The sequence below is a fragment of the Antechinus flavipes genome, chromosome 1 (genome assembly GCF_016432865.1).
Source record: "Antechinus flavipes isolate AdamAnt ecotype Samford, QLD, Australia chromosome 1, AdamAnt_v2, whole genome shotgun sequence".
NCBI lineage: Eukaryota > Metazoa > Chordata > Mammalia > Dasyuromorphia > Dasyuridae > Antechinus > Antechinus flavipes.
The window spans coordinates 77,410,576-77,428,429 of record NC_067398.1 but is presented as its reverse complement, the minus strand read 5'-3'; the positions used below and the strand labels follow the sequence as shown (position 1 = coordinate 77,428,429).

The 17,854-nt window shown below is 36.5% G+C and overlaps 1 protein-coding gene across 1 annotated transcript; it reads left to right on the top strand.

The window, feature by feature from the left end:
• The first annotated feature begins 8,097 nt into the window (after nucleotides 1-8,097).
• Nucleotides 8,098-15,821, top strand: IGFBP1 (insulin like growth factor binding protein 1). Its single transcript, XM_051984525.1, has 4 exons — nucleotides 8,098-8,602; nucleotides 11,067-11,251; nucleotides 12,786-12,914; nucleotides 15,167-15,821. Exons 1-4 carry the CDS (start codon nucleotides 8,212-8,214, stop codon nucleotides 15,296-15,298), a joined length of 837 nt encoding a protein of 278 aa, XP_051840485.1. The 5' UTR covers nucleotides 8,098-8,211; the 3' UTR covers nucleotides 15,299-15,821.
• The last annotated feature ends 2,033 nt before the right edge of the window (nucleotides 15,822-17,854 follow it).

Below are 17,854 nucleotides of genomic sequence, written 5' to 3'. Positions count from 1 at the left end.
CACTGCATTGTTACCATTCTCTCCCAGTTTCTCAAAATGTTATAAATTTCTCCCCCCCCCTTTTTTTAAAAATCATTTCCCTGTACTTAGCTTTGGGTTTCCTGCAAACATCTTTCTTTGATCCTAATCTCTTCTCTACTCTTTTGCCTTTGCCAATTTCATCTACTCCCAAAGTTTAAATTCTCATGTCTAGCAACATGAGTTATCACACTCTCAATCCTTTTTCTGAGCCTAGTCCAGCACCTATAAGCCTTCTATTTATATCATATAGCTTCAACATCCCAACTTCAAAATACACAAAATGTATCTCCTATTCCAAAGGTAAGATTGCTCCTTTGATAGTTGCAAACATTGTTGAGGACATCAGCATTCTCCTAGTCTCCTAGATAAAACCTCAGAATTGCATATATATATATATATATGTGTGTGTGTGTGTGTGTGTGTGTGGGTGTGTGTATGTGTGTGTCTGTACATATATATGCATATATTTAACTAACATCTTACTCAAATATTTGTAAAGATTTATTAAGTACCTACTGTTTGCAGAATACTATTTTCTGTGCTGCAGAGGATATGATTTAGATAAAATATAATCCCAGTCCTCATGATGTAAACAGTTTAATAAAGGGATAAAATTAAACCTAGATAACTGTCACACACACAGCATTATATGGTAAATGCATTAAAGAGATAAACCAATGTACTATGAGAGCCTTCAGGAAGAAAATGGTTACCAACTTGGAGCTTAAGAGAAATTCTCATAAAGTTGTTAATATTTGAGATGGAGTTTAAAAGGAAAGTAGGATGATAACAGAGAAATGAAGAGAGGAGAAATTCTAAAATTAGGGACTGACATGAAAAAAGGAAGTGAAGTCAGAGAATGTAAGGAACATATAAGGGACAAAAAGGGGACCAATTTGACTGGCCCCTAGTGTGTATGGAGGAAAGTAATATGAGATAAAGCTGAGATCAGATAATATCAGGTATAGAATGTTTTGAATGCTACTCAAAGGAAAAAGATCTATATTTATCAAGGAATGGGGAACTACTAAATGGCTCTATCTGTCTGTCTATCTATCTATCTACTTACCTTTCTATCTTCCTTTCTATTTTTAAAAGGTTATTCTCCCTAACTTTACCTTCTGTGGCAAATCCTTCAAGATATTTAAGATATTCCCATACCATGGTGTAACCCTGGAGTAGAAGGTTAGTGGAAATATTGCTTCTGGCTTTTTTTTTTTTTTTAGGAAAGAAAAAAACAAATGAATGAACAGAATATGGAATTCAGGAAATTGGAGTTTGACAATTTCATTATTCTAAAACATAGGAAAAGAGAAATAGAAGACAAGTACCTAGTTGTCCTCAATGAGTTTAAGTCGTCTAGCCTAAATAGATATTATCCCAGGGAGTGAAAAGAACTGTAAGATGTTATTGCAGAATTTAGGGATTCCTGAAAAATACTGAAGGATGGGAGAGGTGCTATTATAAGACTGGAGAAGAGCAAATGCTGTCCTGATTTTTAAAGAGAAAGGGAAGTGAATGGAATCTATAAACTAACAAAGCCTGACTTTACTTGCTTGCCAAAATTCTAGATTGTGTTATTAAAGGGATGTTTTGGGAACATCCAGAAATGAAAGTGGTGGTAACTAACAGCCAGCATGGCTTCATCTAGAGTGGGTCATGACAGACAAACAATACTGTATTTCCTTTCATTGTTTATGGTCCCTTAGGCAAATAGATCAGGAGCAATTTGTAGTTACATTCTATCCATATTTCAGCAAAGCATCTGAAAAAGTCCCTTGTATCGTCCTTGAGAACAAGCTGTAGAGATGTGGCCTGAAGGATATTACTGCTAAAGGATTTTTAAGTGCTTGAATGGCTATGCCCAAAGAGTAGTCATTTTATGCATTTATGTATGTATGTGTGATGATATTTCCTTTTTATAATTTTGAACTATTTTGGTATATGCATATATGCACACCCAGCAATAAATAAATAAAATAAGAAAATATTTTTGTAGTAAACATATGTGAGAACAACATGGCATCCAAAAATCTCAAAATGGCAAAAGTAATTTTGATTTTCAAGTGGTTTAATATTTTTTAAAAATGACTTTTGAAAGAGGAAATACAATGTTAATAGTTCTTGAAGAATTGTTACAAGTCTCTAACAAGAGAAATGCTAAATTAAATGTTAAGATCTCCCTTGTGCCTATGATATTAACAATATAATATACAATTAAATGTGGTCATTATTATATTAATAAGAATATAAATTTATACACTTTTGGAAAGCATAGTAATAATGTACATGAAGTTACAAAACCCATAATAACTTTTGACCTACTGCTAGAATTTTTTCGGAAGGAGAAAAAGTTCTTTTTATCTGTACTTAAATATTTATACTTGACTTATTTGTGAGTGTAGAAAACTAGATAAAACACATTTGTCCAATTACTTAGGTAATGGCTGGGTCTATTATAATGGAATATTATGCTAAAAATAAAAAAAAAACAGAAGTGACATATTACCTCTATCACAAAGTCCATTATACACATATACTCACAAAATGGAAAGATATATATGTACTTATATATGTATGTAAGTAGATATACATATAACTATACATAGAGATAGATGTAGATATGTAGTTGTTTTATTTTTTATTTTTCAGAGTAAGGAAAGAATAGTAAAAAAAAAAAAAAGCAACACATTAATTCTGCCTATGAAAAATATCAATAGTAATTGTACTTTATAAGTACACAAGTGAAAAAGAGATTGATGAGGAATTCAGGGAAATATGGGAAGATGAGTGTGAACTAATCCAAAGTGAAATAAGAACTAAGAAAACAACTGTCACAATGACTATAACAAAACAAATGAAGACATCATTAAAAGGAAGTTGACCTCTCAGCAATGGAAAAATCAATGAAAATCCCAGAGAAGAGAAATCTATCTCAACCCTCCCAGAAAGATGAGGTAGCAATGGAGCCAAGTGGATGTAATATATTGCATGTTTTTCTTGCTTGTTTTTGTTTTAATAAAAAAGAGGGAGGTTTCTTTAATGAATAAGGAGGGCATGTGTGTGATATAAGGGGGAAAAAAGAACAATGAAGCTTTTTTCTGAATAAAAAGAGATTAGAAGGAGGGATATAGCAAATGCAATCTTATTGTCATTTTGTTAAAATATGTATTTTTCATTTATTAAAAAAAACAGATACTTCAGATGTAAAATATTCATATTTGCCATTTTATTTGAACAGATTGGTTGAAAATATTGTAAAATCTCAGATTTAAAAAAAAACACAATTTTTTTTTTTGGAACTTACAGCCTTTGAGCACAGAGAGATTTTGATTTGGGCAGTCAATCAGTCAACTAGTATTTACTCAGTACCTGCTATGTTCCAGATACTGAAAATAAAAACAGCCCCTTCTTAACAAGAGCTCACACTATATGAAAGAGACAAAACACACACAAAAAAAGTAATATACAAGATATAGAGATTGGAAGTGGAAGGTAAGCTCAGAGGGAAGGTATTAGTGTTACAGGGACCAGGAAAGGTCTCCTTTAATAAATAAGTGGGATTTGAATCTTGGGTGAGGAAAAAACAGGCAAGCAGAAGACCAAGGAGAGGAAGAAAAACATTCCTCTGGCCTATATGTAAGAGATGATACTTGAAGGACTGGAGACTTTGCACAGTCCTTCTTCACTGAAATCTTACTCACTTGTATGTCATGGCATCATTTCCCTGAAGAGATTTTGGGGAATGAAGGACAAACATCCACAACACAGTGGAACTTGAATGGTTTGCCTCATTCAGAAGGCTGCTTCCAATCCCTCAGATAACTCCTAGTTGTTACTTTGTATTGATAGTTTCCCTCACCAATTAAGTCACAAGTTCAGTTCCTATTCCCTATATTTCTTTTTCATGACATCTGAATTTCAATGCTTATTAAGTGTGTGACTATGGGAAAGTCACTTTTGTTCTTGTTGTTGTTCAGGCCTTGGCTATTAAACTGTAAAATGAGGAAATGAGATTAAATGACTCTTTTGAGTTCACCAATCCTGAAAAATGAATGGGGATTTTCTTTTTGATTTAAAGTCAGCTTGGGATGAAAGGTGGATAAAATGATTATTGCAAACCTCCTGAGGCTTGTGTATTTCCTCTATAAATTTTATCCTCTAACTTTATCTCTTTTTAGTGACTGACTGAGCAGACAAAGAGTTTTAGGTTAAAAGAGGAAAAAATGAAAAACCTAAATAACCCCTTACCTGAGGAGCAAACGCTATCTCACAAAGAGTGACACAATGCCAAGCAGTATGTAGATTTGTACAATATTCAGACCTGGAAAGGGAGAACAGAGGGGAAGGAAGGAAGGAAAGAAGAAAGGAAGGAAGGAAAGAAAGAAGGAAGGAATGAAGGAACGAAGGAATGAAGGAAGGAAGGAAGGTAGGTAAGGAAAGAGGGAAAGAGGGAGGAGGGAGGGAGGGAGGGAAGGAAGGAAGGAAGAAAGAAAGGAAGGGAGAGAGGGAAGGAGGAAATGAAGAAAGAAAGAAGGAAGGAAGGAAGGAAGGAAAGAGGGAGGGAGGGAAGGAAGGGAAAGAGGAAAGAGGAAGGGAGAGAGGGAAGGAGGAAATGAAGAAAGAAAGAAAGTAAGGAAAGAGGGAAAGAGGGAGGGAGGGAAGGAAGGGAGAGAGGAAAGAAAGGAAGGGAGAGAGGGAAGGAGGAAATGAAGAAAGAAAGAAGGAAGGAAAGAGGGAAAGAGGGAGGGAGGGAAGGAAGGGAAAGAGGAAAGAAAGGAAGGGAGAGAGGGAAGGAGGAAATGAAGAAAGAAAGAAGGAAGGAAGGAAGGAAGGAAGGAAAGGAGAAGGAAGGGAGGTAGAAAGGAGAAGGGAAGGTGGGAGGGAGGGAGAAAGGAAGGAAAGTAAGGAAAGAGGGAAAGAGGGAGGAGGGAGGGAGGGAAGGAAGGGAAAGAGGGAAGGAAGAAAGGGAGAGAGGGAAGGAAGGAAGGGAAAGAAGGAAGGAAGGAAAGGAAGAAAGAAAGAGAAAGAAAAAAGAAAGGAAGGAAAGAAAGAAAGAAGGAAAGAAAGAGGGGGGGAGTAGAAAACAAAGAAAAACTTACTTTAGATGAGATTTACTGAGATTGGAAAGGAACTTGTATGGTAGTAAAGTAGAAAGTTTGATGAAGATTTCATCCAGAGAATAACTGTGCCATTGACTATGACCTTGAGTAGGTCCCTCACTGTCCCCTTCTGTATCTCAGTTTTCTTGCCTTAAAAATGAAGAGCTTTGGTCCTTAAAGATCCTCTCTGATTCTAAAATAATAATTGGAAGATCTAAAATTTAAATAGTTGTAAAGCACAGGTCAGCCTAAAGGCTGAGTAATTTCATTTCATAGAAAAGAGCTCTCTATTTCTCCTGCCATGTCTGTGTATGGCACAATGGAGCAAAGACTTCTTTTACCCCCTTTTGGCTCTATAACTTAGCATAACGCAGGCTAAAATGGTCGATGGCAGAAATACTGGTAGCTTTGTGACACTCCAGCTGCAGAGATAGAAGAAAGCTCAACTTCAGATGGAAAACTGCAAGTTGCCCTAGTTTTAATAGAAACATACCATTTTGCTTCTAGAGAGACTATATCAGGCAGAAAACCCAAATTCAAATCCCAGTTCTGACTTTTAATTAGCTAGGTGACTGACTACAGGCAAGTCATTGCTTTTCTATAAGGTTCAGTTTTTCCATCTGTAAAATACTCCTCTCTCTCTCTCTCTCTCTCTCTCTCTCTCTCTCTCTCTCTCTCTCTCTCTCTCTCTCTCTCTCTCTCTCTCTCTCTCTCACTTTCTCGCCATTTTATGAAAATTATGGGTCTTGGTATGAAGGTGAGCTAATGTCCAATTTTCAAGATCATGGGATTCAGAACTTGCAGAGAGTTTAGGAATTACTTAGCCCAACTCCTCCATTTTATAGATGGAGGAGTTCACCCCAAAGATGAAAAAGATTTCATCTAGAAACAAGCACATCCAGGCTTCCAACCTGAGTTTGCTGACTTTAAATCCATCTGGGGACATTCACACTAAGCATACAGTGATGTGAGCTCTTTCTTGGTTCTCAAAGGAGATGATTGTGCTTAATAACTAAGGGGAGAGTGGGATGGAATAAAAGAAAATCTTCCGATTTTTATTTACATGTATATTAATATTTTTAGACATTAGAAATTAGACAATTCAGGCATTTTTCAGTTGTGTCCATCTCTTCATGATCCCATTTGTTTTTTTTATTGGCAAAGATGTTAGGGTGGTTTGCCATTTTCTTCTCCAGCTAATTTTACACATAAGGAAACAGGCAATTTACTTGCTCAGGGTCACACAGCTATTAAGTGTCCTAGGCCAGGTTTGAATTCAGAAAAATAAGTCTTTCTTACTCCACGGTTGGTGTTCTATCCAGTGCGCCATCTAGCTGCCCCAAGAACTAACCTATTATACATTGTGTGTCGCCTTAGCAAATTCTTTCATTCTCCTCTTAATTTCATCCGAATATCCCATAAAGAAACTATCATTGCAGATCAGCAATTTAGGATTTTAGAGAATTGGTTAGAGGACAGGGGAAGAAGGGATTTGTTAAAGGGTCACCGGGACAGTATAAAAAGGGGTGGGACTGGAATTCCAGTCTTCTTGATGCTGCTCTGTTCATTCATTACACCACCTGGCCCAAATTACTAAGAAATAATCCATTTTGATTTAAAAATAAAAACAAATATCTTCAAACATGTGCTTTCTAATAGAAATGTGTTAGCAGCAAGCAACCCTAACAGCCAAACTTATTTTTCTTCACTCTTAACACGATCCAACCCTTCTCGTTAATCTCAGGCCCATGTTTCCTTAGTTGGCCATTGTCCTCTAACATTAGCTACATGACCATGGATTTAAGATCACAAACTGAGGGCTGGAAGGAACCTTATCAGCTTTAATGAAGTAAGTGATATTTTTCACAGAGCATATAAGCAGAGTAAGATCAAAACTTGAGAGCCAGAAGGCAGCTTCCGAGGTCACTTAGTCCCCATTTTAGAGGATTGTGACTGGAGTTGTGACTATTATCATAGGCTTCTCCCAGGTGAGGAAACTCCCTCCACCAATGCAGATAAGCACCTTCCTTGCAACTTATATCCTTAGAATTCCTATAGTATTGTGACTGGCCTAACATCATAAGTGGCAACTAAGTGGTGCAGGTCTGGAGTCAGGAAGATGAGTCTTGAGTTCAAATTTGACCTTAGAAACTTACTAGCTGTGTGACCCTGGGCTAGTCACTTAATTCTGTTTGCCTTAGCGTCCTCATATGTAAAATAAGCTGAAGAAGAAAACCAAGAAAACCCATCTGGGGTCTATTAAAAGTTGGACACGACTGGACAAAACAGCTTCACAGAATCAAGGTGTGTCAGGGGCAAAACTGAAATTTGGTTCCCAACCCCAAGATGAAACCTGAGATAATAATATACAGCTCTTTAAGAACTGAAAAGCTCTTTACACATATTATCTCCACCTTCGTCTTCACAACTACTCAGTGGTGTGGGGTAGAGCAATTATTATCCTCATTTTGCAAAATAAGGAAATTGAGGCTGGGAACTTAGTGACTTGCTCAGGAACATTAATGCTTGCCTGGGTAAAATTTAAACTCCCATTTTACTTATTCGCGGCTGGCTCTCGAATTTCTACTCAGCTGAGCTGCTTGTCTTTTCCAACCCCATCCTTGTCCCTCATTTACGATCAAAGAAACTGAGTCCCAGGAAGCAGTACCCGAGCACTAGTAAGTAGCAGGGCTTAGCTTCAAAACGCGCGTCTCCTTTTTGGTAACATACGTGATGTTCTCACCACTGCACAACTCTGCCTTCCTGCCTTTCATTATCAACCCAAACTTTACCCCAGTTTTTAAAACTGCCTTTTCGTTTGTGCAGAGTACCGGCGGGGGAGTGAGAAAAACAAATGTCTTTTGAATGACGATAGATGAAAAGAGAGAGAAAACAGACTCGGGGAGGGCCCCGGGGCACAGCCTATGGCAGGGTATCTGCCCATCCTCCGACGCGGCTAATGATTAACCGGAATGGCAAGATCGATGGCTCCAGCTCTTTATAAGGCCCGCGGCCAGGGATCCGGGCATAAACTTCTGAGATCCCCTGATATCTTCTAGTAGAGCCTCTTCTCGCATCTCCCTCGGTAATGACTGAAGCCTTGGCCCCGAGGTGTTGCCCTCGCCGCCGCCCGCTGCTCCCAGTGGTCCTGCTCGCCTTCCAGCTGCACGTGTTGTCCGCGGCTGTGGTGTCCCCGAAGCCCCTGCACTGTGCCCCCTGCACTCCCGAGAAGCTGGCCCTCTGCCCGGCCGTGCCTTCCAACTGCCCTGAGCTCGCTCGCCAGCCCGGCTGTGGCTGCTGCCAGACGTGCGCCTTGCAGTTGGGCGATGCGTGCGGCGTGTACACGGCACGTTGCGGCCAAGGGCTGAGCTGCCGGGCTCGGCCAGGGGAACCTCGGCCTCTGCATGCGCTCACCCGGGGGCAAGGTGCCTGCATACGGACTGCTGATGTGGAACCAGCCCCCAGCTCCGAGTCTGCAGGTAACCACCTCTTCATCCCCTCCTCTTTGGAGGAAATTCCCAATGGCTATCTCACATATCTTGCACTTTAAATCCCAACTTTTCTTCAACTCATTCTCTTTAACCCCACGTCTAGCATCCTCACTTTCCCTGCATTTCCAATACCCTGAACCTCTTCTTGTTTCTAAGGTCAAATGTTCCCTGATTCCCCGCAAACTGCTTTTCTATAATCCCTGCATCCCTACATTTGCAACATCTCCACGGGCCACAGGCCTTGACACCTCCATGTAAGATATCTAAAGCAGCTCGGACGATTGGAAAGGTCAAGAACGGTGGGAACAGTCTATAGGCTGGAAAATGGGGAAAATGAACAGGGACTTTATCAAGAGCATGGGAGGATGCCTTCGATTTTGTAAATACCTAGGATGTGAATATATCCTGCAAAACCCACATCAAATGCAGCTGGAATTTGCTTTGTATATGTGGGCAGTGGTTACACTATGTGCTCAGCAGATGTTTATAGTACATAATGTGAGAGTTTAGGCTTATATCGCACTTCCATTCATGTGCCATATAAAAGAGGTCCGGGGTGTTTATGTTGCACCTTTTTTCCTGAGATCTTGACAATTGGATTCTTTACTTACTTAAGCAGTGATTTATTTGTAGTGGAGAGCAAAGGAAATGCCTCCTCCTTGCCCCTTCACTTCATATCTCCCCATCTGGGCTTGATTCACATCCTGTGTAATTCTTGGAGAAATCCCATAATTAAACTCAATAAAGAATCTGAGCCAGGACTTACGGCTAGTCTCTAAAAGTCACTCTACTCTTTTATTGAGAGAACAAGTCACTACTTAGATTTTATTCTAGGGCATACCTAAATTGGTAAAATATAGAGAATCACAGCATCATCAACGGAAAGCTAGAGGGGATCCATCAAATTCATTTCTTTGAGTTTACATGCATAGTGAGCATCACAGACAAGATTTGAACCCAGGACACTGATTCCAAAGTCAGTATTTTCTCCAATGCTTGGTTTTATTTATTTTTTTTAAGCGGAGAGGGGAGGATAGACAGGGTGTTCATCTAAGAATACTTGGAGATGGTCTATTTAACCTAAGGTGCCATTATATTAATTGTGTTGAAATAAACCACTGAATTCTATCTCTAAGACATCTAATGATTTAGCTTGTGCCTGACCTATTTGGCTCTTTTCTCTTCTTTGGCTCTCAGAAATTTCTGGAGAAAATCACTGATTTTGAGCAAAACACTAAGTAATGGAGTGTGAGGAGAACACCCAGCAAAAAGAAAATGAATTTAGGTTCTAGTTGCAGCTCTTCTGGGAGTAGCTTTTGCATAACCACATTGGACTTCCATTTTCTCATCTAGGGTGGGCTTTGATTAGGCAATTTTCTTAAGTTCTTGCTAGCTCTCCCACAGCACTGGCAGCCTTCACACTAAATCAAAAAGAGAGATGAAGCAATTATCTAGATATTTCAAATGAGGTGTGAGGGTTGGGCAGAGCATCAGAGTTCATAGTGTTGTTGTAACAATTGGCTAAAATTGTCTAGGTTATTAAAAAGTAGAAGATAACTTTTGGAAAGAAAAAAAGGAAAGGCCTTTCTAAAGACCCAAGCTCAACTCCCTTCATTTTATAGATAAGGAAACCGAGACTGACAAAACCATTGTTTATTAACCATAATCATATAAGTGGAAAGTATGTGTGTATAGAAGTATGTGTGAGGTGGATTTTCCCATTGCTTTGGGCTCAACCCCCTCTTTTCCACAACAATAGATCTTAGTTCACTTCTTCCTGACCTGGTTGGGAAAGGGGGGGGTAAATTAGCTCATAAATTCACCCCCAAATAGACTTAGGATCATAGAAACACAGTATTGTAAGGGATCTGGGAAATCATACCTAATTTATGAGTCTCTTTTCAAAAAGACTCTCACAAGACTTACTCTACTATCGTGCTAGTCACCTCAGCAATTATTGTACATAAAAAATGACTTGTTATGATTCTCTCTTGTAGCAGCTCAATCCTGGTTTATTTCCCAAGGAACTATCACCTGAGATAGAAGAGAGGGAGGAGGAACAGGATTTTTTTAAAGTGTTTTCACAAAGGGCTATTGTTTTTGTTTTCTACATCTTATTAGTTATTTATTAGAAACTGAAATCATTTCCTTCTAAAGGCACCAGATGTTGAGCAGGAAGTTCAGTTAACCCTCTTTTAAAAAGTTTGTATAGATAAATCCATAATAAAATGTGAGTGCTTTTTTTATTCCATAAATTAAAAATTAAATAAATTAAAAATTAAAAATGAATATGAGAATATGCAATGTAGTTAAACCTTTTCTATAGTCTACTTTTGGGAAAAAATTTAAACAACACTAAAAACCTCATCATCAATGACCATGGTGATCTTTTAAAAAGTATATGAAAAGATGAATCAAAGATCCAATTAACCATTTGCATTTAATTTTATAGATGCTAAGGACCCTTCAGTTCCTGAAAACACACCACCAGACAGTGCAGAAATGACACAGGAGCAACTTTTGGATAATTTTCACTTGATCTTTCCCCCGACTGAAGAAAGACCCATTCTTTGGAATGCCATCAGCACTTATGAAAATATCAAATCCAAGAAAATCTCTGACATAAAGAAATGGAAGGTAATAGATCACTGGAAGCACTTCCTTGAAACACAAGACTCTTAAAATTTGTTTTTCCTTCAGACCTAGATCTCTTTTCTTTAAAAAAACAAAAACAAACAACTCCCCACACACACCTCCCCCCAAAAAAAACAAAACAAAAAAAAAAAAACCTCAGCTTCCTTTTCCACAATTGAATGTACTTGAAGGCCTAGGTGAATTTACCCAACTGGAAGGTATCTTAGAGACAATCTAGTCTAATTTCTCTATAGATGAGTAAACAGTGAAGCATTGAGTGATTTATAAATTTGATATTTTTGATGTTTATCATTTATATACTAAAGTTTTAGATTTTTCCTAATTAAGCAATGAAGACATTAGATTTTCTCCTTTTTTTTTTTTTGTTACTGTACAGAAGTCAAAAAGTAAAAGAAAAAAGTCAAGAGGAATATTACTGTAGACTCTCTGAGAACTTTATACATGGTTATATTTGGAAATTGTTTGTTTTAGGAGCAAGATATTATTATTATTTGTATCAAAACTGGTTGTTTATTGGTACAGGAAACTCCTCATATGTATACTTCTCCCACTAATTCAAATTTGAAACCTTGAAAACCATAGGTTTTATGTTTTTAAAAGTATCCTATAACCTAAAATCTAGAATTTAAAATCTTAGAAAACTGCCAGGATCCTGGAGAAATGTAAGCGATTTGCCTATGATCAAGATTAAAGAGAAAGAGAGAATAAGTGTATATGTGTGTGTCTGTGTGTATCTTTCTACCCGGGTTCTATTGCAAGGTATTATGAGAACTACTTTTTAAAAATGGAAACCATGCTTGTTAATATAGAATCATGTATGAATATTTAAGGAAAGCACCTGCAGAATTTACTTAGCAAATAGAAGGCATTTACTATTTAAACAGAAACAAAAACAAAAACAAAACCATACATTTAAAATCGCCACATGAGGGCGCCAAATAATAGGAATTGGCATTTTAAAAAAATTTTGTCCACTGGAAAGGAGTTCAGCTTTGTGTTTTGACTGGATATTGACATGTAAAACGCAACCGTTATATGAACAATGCCTGGATAATTTCATCGTTTTATTCTGTTTTGGTTTATATGATTCATGTGTTTTTCAAGTATGCTTCTGTCTCCATTTGACTGAATATTTAGAGAAGCCTCAGTTTCTTTTTCTGCAAAACAATATGATTTCTAAGATTTTTGCTAGCTATTCGAAGTCATGGTTGAATTGAACTGTTATCTTTTTTCAATGTCTATAAAAGGCACTATTATGAGAGATAATTTTTCCTTTCTAGGTCAAAGACTGATGTGTAATAGTCAAGCCCACTTAGGTTATGATCTCAGTTTAAAATAAAACTTGTCTCAAGTCAGAAAAGACAAAGTCCATCAGAGAGCGGGGATAGAGATCTTTGTTTTTGGCAAGGAAGGTTGCCATCTGTGATGCCATTCTGAGTAGATTCTTGTATTACATCAATGATCTTAAAGCCATTTTTACCTTGTCGCTTACCCTCCTTTGACATTATTCTTTCAGGAACCATGTCAAAGAGAACTCTACAAAGTGCTGGACAGATTAGCCAAAGCCCAGCAGAAGGGAGGAGAAGAAATTTACAAGTTTTATCTTCCTAACTGCAACAAGAATGGATTTTATCACAGCAAACAGGTATGTGATATTCAACTTTTAGCAAAAACTTGAAAGTATCATTCCTTAAAAGGCATGATAAGCTTCTCTCATTCCCCACTGTGATATCTTGACTTTTATTTTAAAATAGTGCCTGATAACTAAAATATATTTTAAGGAATCAAAAATGCATGCTTTCAAAAAGTGTACCTCTGAACATAAAATGGATATGGTAGATCAACTACCCATTCTGAAATATAGTCTAATATGAATGAGAGATGGAATTGGAATTGTATCTGTGTAGGGAACACCTTTCATAAAGGCAAACTTTAATCCATCTTGGTAATAATAATCATGCCATCTAATTTCTGTGGGTCTTAATTTCCTGAAATGCAAAATGAATATTTTGGATTAGATGGCCTCTATGATGCCTTTCAGATCTAGATCTCTATGTCTATAACAGAAAGTTCAAAGGGAGTTGTCAGAGGTGCATAAAGCTAAATAACTTGCCTAGTGTTTCATAGCTAATGTCAGACCCAGAATTCGAACCCAAATCACCCTGGCTCCAAATACAGCACCTTATTGATTCTACTATTTTGCCTGTGTATGGTGTAATAATAATAATAAACAAAAATAATTTCTATTGTTGAATAGAATTTTATTTGGAGATACAAAAACTAAGATAAAACAGAAATAAATGCCTTTCCAGAGAGAAAAGTGACTCTTAACATTTATGGAAATAAACATTCAGTATTTATTTTGTTTCTTATGCAAACATACACATTCTGGGGGATTTTACTGGGGTAAAAAAAATCCAGACGCCACTTCATCCAGCAAGTAATAAATTACTTAAAGTCTGCTATGCACTTAATTGGATTTATGAAATCTGGGTTTTATTTTTGCACTTTGCCAAATGACAAACTGCTAGACAACAAAACAGTTATATAGTCTCTTTAATTGAGTTTCCTCATCTACAGAATAGAATATATCTGCCCCAGGGGAATGACAACCAGTCACCCCACTGAGACACTTGAAAGTCTTGGCATTTTTTGCTTTGAGACACAATGAAACCTGGTCAAAAGTTTGAGCAATGCATGTAACATAGCTGGTCCCATGACCATCTCAGAAGCTATCCCATCTTCCTAGGTCTCCTGATCTCTACTGCTGACAATGTCCTTTCTGCCAATAACTACAATGGTATAAAATTTAACCACTATTTATCAAGTTCTTATTATGTGCAAGACTTACATTACGTACTTCAGAGGATGCAGAAAACTAAATCATGAAGCCTGCCTTCATGGACATTCAAGAAAGCAGGAGACAACAAAGCACACAGATAACCAGAATGCAAAGCAGGAAGCAAACAAATAAGCTAATACTATAGAAAGGGAAGGTCAAGCTTTTGTCGGATTTTAAATAAGGGATGATTAGGGGAGGAGGAAACATTTCAGGTGGATCTAAAGGATGAGTAAGGGTTGGATAAGCAGAGATGAGTAGGCAAGGGCATTTGGAGTAAAGGATAGAGTGTGTAAAGTGTGTGCAAACTCTGGAGAACATAGGGAACATGTTTGGAAAATGGCAAATAATCCAATTTATCTGGAAACTAAGGTATACAAAATCATTCGATTACATATCAGAATGTAGACTAAATGCAATTTTTTCTTTACCTTCAGGGGATTTGAAAATATGTCATTCCAATTCTTTATGGTGTTATCACATATTGTTACCACATGTAGAACTATACAGAGATGACTTTTATTATGAGAATATAGAAAGTAAGCAAGAACACCGGTGGTATTAATCTTCCTGGGCCCTTACCTCAGTCTCCACTTCCAAGCCAAGAGGAGCCACTGCTATCTAGGAAATAGATAAAATTTTAGTGTGAAGCTGGAATTCAGAATAGATTTTATTTAATTGAAGCAAAGAAATAGATTAATACATTATTTAAACTAAGCAAACATTTTCTTTTGTACTTAGTACAAAAGCTTGTGTGCAGACAAGGCATTTGGAGATTGTGTTGTGTTTGGCCAGTGTATTCCAGTGGTTGTTCTTGATCAGATCATTAAAACATATTAGAGTCATAATTACGATGACCATATTTTGTTAATTCCAAATTGGTTTTTGAGAGAGGAAATTCTGTTATGTCTATGAGTTGAATCTGTAGTGATAAAGCTGTCATCTTTTATAGACATTTATAGTCACATAAAAACATAGCAGAAAATCTTAGGGTTCCTATCTTAGAGGTTTTCCTCATTGCCATCACTGAATATATTGTTTTTTGAATTTTGTTCTAGTGTGAGACTTCTTTAGAAGGAGATCCCGTCCTCTGCTGGTGTGTCTATCCCTGGAGCGGAAAAAAGATTCCTGGTTCACCAGAACTAAGAGGAGACCCTGGCTGTCATCGCTATTTTAATTTGCATAATTGAAAGCTAAATCTTTGTATTAATTCAAATGAGAATTTTTAGCATGATACACTCTATTTATGCTCAAACCTATACACATATACGCATATACACAAAGAATATATATTTTATATGTAGCAACTACTTTTATACTCCACAGAATATGTAAAGCTGTTGGATTATTTATTTCACATTAAATTTATTTTTTTTTCTACACAGTAACTTGAGTACTATTAATTTATATATCACGAACTACTTCAAAATTTTATATTGTAAATAGTTGTATTTTTGTTCTTAAAAATATGTAGCATGCTTCCTTTTTTTTAAAGAGCCTAGAAAAAATCGATTAGATTAATATAAATCAAATGGGCTTAAAATAATCAATGAGAAAATCAGCATGCAATTGACATGTGTAAAGATAATTTGAAGAACTTAGGTTAAATGAGTAAAGTTTGACAAAGCTTTGTCATATTTTAAATGTATATGCACTGGATATATTGTTTTGTAGTATATAAACACAATTTTGAATAAAATTTTCACACATAAATATTGTCAGCATATGTAGTTTTATTAATGTATTGGAGTAGTAACATGCTCTAATGTGGTATAATAGACAGAGGGCTAGCCTTGGGTTCCCGAAGTTCTGGGTTTAAGTTCTGTCCCTGGCTGGGTGATCATAGGTAAGTCATTTAACCTTTAGATGGAGCTAGACAACTAACTGTACAAGTTGCAGAAAAGCTCCCGATTTACATTGGTGGAGGGAGTTTCCTTACTGGGAATTTCATATGCAGATTTACTAACAGATCTGGACAAAATTCCAAAATTGAAATGAACTGATTATATTTCAAGTGAGGATTTTATGAGGTAATTTGGCAGATAATGTCAGAGAAATATATGATGTAGATAAAAAAGAATTGGTAAAAGATGTAGAGAAATCAAGGAAGGATTGACTAGCTCATTGAATGTGCCTGTAGTAAATATAGGAAAAACAGAGAAGGGTCACACAGAATTGGCAGGCGTAAGTGAAAGGTGATCTACTTTGGAGAGTATGTCCATATCAAAGAGATCAAAGATCTATTAGGATATACACACACTCTATTTTGTTTCCTTGAAATATCAGAGTATATTTAAATAAACATTTTCAGATGTGTATTATTTCTATTTTCTTCTGTAAAAGATGCTACTCCTCTTTTCTTTTTCTCCTCCTTCTCTTTTTCTTTCTTCTCTTCCTCAATCTTTCAGTACCAATTTAGTAGTCTTGAATGGTCTTTAGATACTACTTATCCATCAACACATCAGATAATTAGTATTTTTAATCCAAATTAGTGCATAATAACATTAAATATTATTTAAAATTAATATTAAAATAGAGCATTAATTATAACATTAAATCATTCTAACCACCCTGCTTTCCCTCTCTCTACTGGATGAAGATAGAAAGTTCCCATATATAACAAAATATGACAACACTGTTTGCAATAAACCGAAGTGTAAACAAAGTATCATTTGAAGGAAGGCTAAACAAATTGTAGCCCACGATTGTGATGAGATGCATTACACCAAAAGAAAAGACAAATATGAAAAAATTATAATTTATAAATGTGCTGTTTCAAAAAGTAAATCCCTTCCTTTCAGGCTCAGTACTGACAATTTAAAGGCATCAAATAACTTCTACTCCTAAAGCCTGTAAAAGTTTGCTTTTTATTCTTTTTGGGTCTAGAGAGTAGAATTGAAAGGAGAGGGTAGAAGTCACAATGAGAGAAATTCAGTCTTAATGACAAGAAAACTTGCTAATGATATCTAAAAGTACAATGGACTGGTTAGGTAGGCAGTAGGTTTCCCCATTACTAGAGGTTTTCAATCTAAGGTTGAATGGTCAGTTGATGTATGTTTCATTGAAAGGATCTTGGCTGAGTGTGTAAGACTAGGCCACAAGTCTCTGGTTCCATTTTTCTTCCCTTTATTTTGTTGTTGAACTAAACACATCTCCTATTTATTCTAACCTTGAAGTGTTACACTTATGAAATTTCCACTGGAAATTCTTTGGTGTGGTTCAGCTACATGAAGTAAACTAAGAGCTAATAGAGAGAGCTCTCAAGTTCAGCTCCATAGAATTCCTAAGGAAGAGGAATATAATAATATCAGTCTTCAAGAATGGCAGAGGGAATGATTCACAAATATATTACAATAATGATGAGACCTAGTTTAGGAAAAACAAGGTTAACAAAGTAAAATGAGCTATTGTGATCATTTTAAATTATCCTGTACTACTTACTGAAAAATAAGTATCCCAAATAACTAGTTAAATGAATGGCATGGTTTGACTATAATTGCCTACTTGAAGAATGGTTTGTGAGTTTATAGAAAAGGGAGAAAATTTCCTGAACAATACATGCACAACTAAAGTTCTTTCCCCCACCCCTAAAGCTATATGTAACATAATTCTAAAGTCATTTTATAAGCACCTTTCAGTTCCTTCAAGTATGGATGAGAGGACATATGTACATGTGGGTGCTTGTGTTCATAGGTTATATGTATACAGTGTTCATATGGGTGCAGTTGTAAACTATGCATGTGATG

What these genes read in the sequence shown, in the direction of transcription:
- IGFBP1 (XM_051984525.1), top strand. Translation starts at nt 8,212, where the DNA reads ATGACTGAAGCCTTGGCCCCGAGGTGTTGCCCTCGCCGCCGCCCGCTG. An exon ending in CCCCAGCTCCGAGTCTGCAG is followed by an intron (nt 8,603 to 11,066) that starts GTAACCACCTCT and finishes TTAATTTTATAG; the next exon opens with ATGCTAAGGACCCTTCAGTT. An exon ending in GATTTTATCACAGCAAACAG is followed by an intron (nt 12,915 to 15,166) that starts GTATGTGATATT and finishes ATTTTGTTCTAG; the next exon opens with TGTGAGACTTCTTTAGAAGG.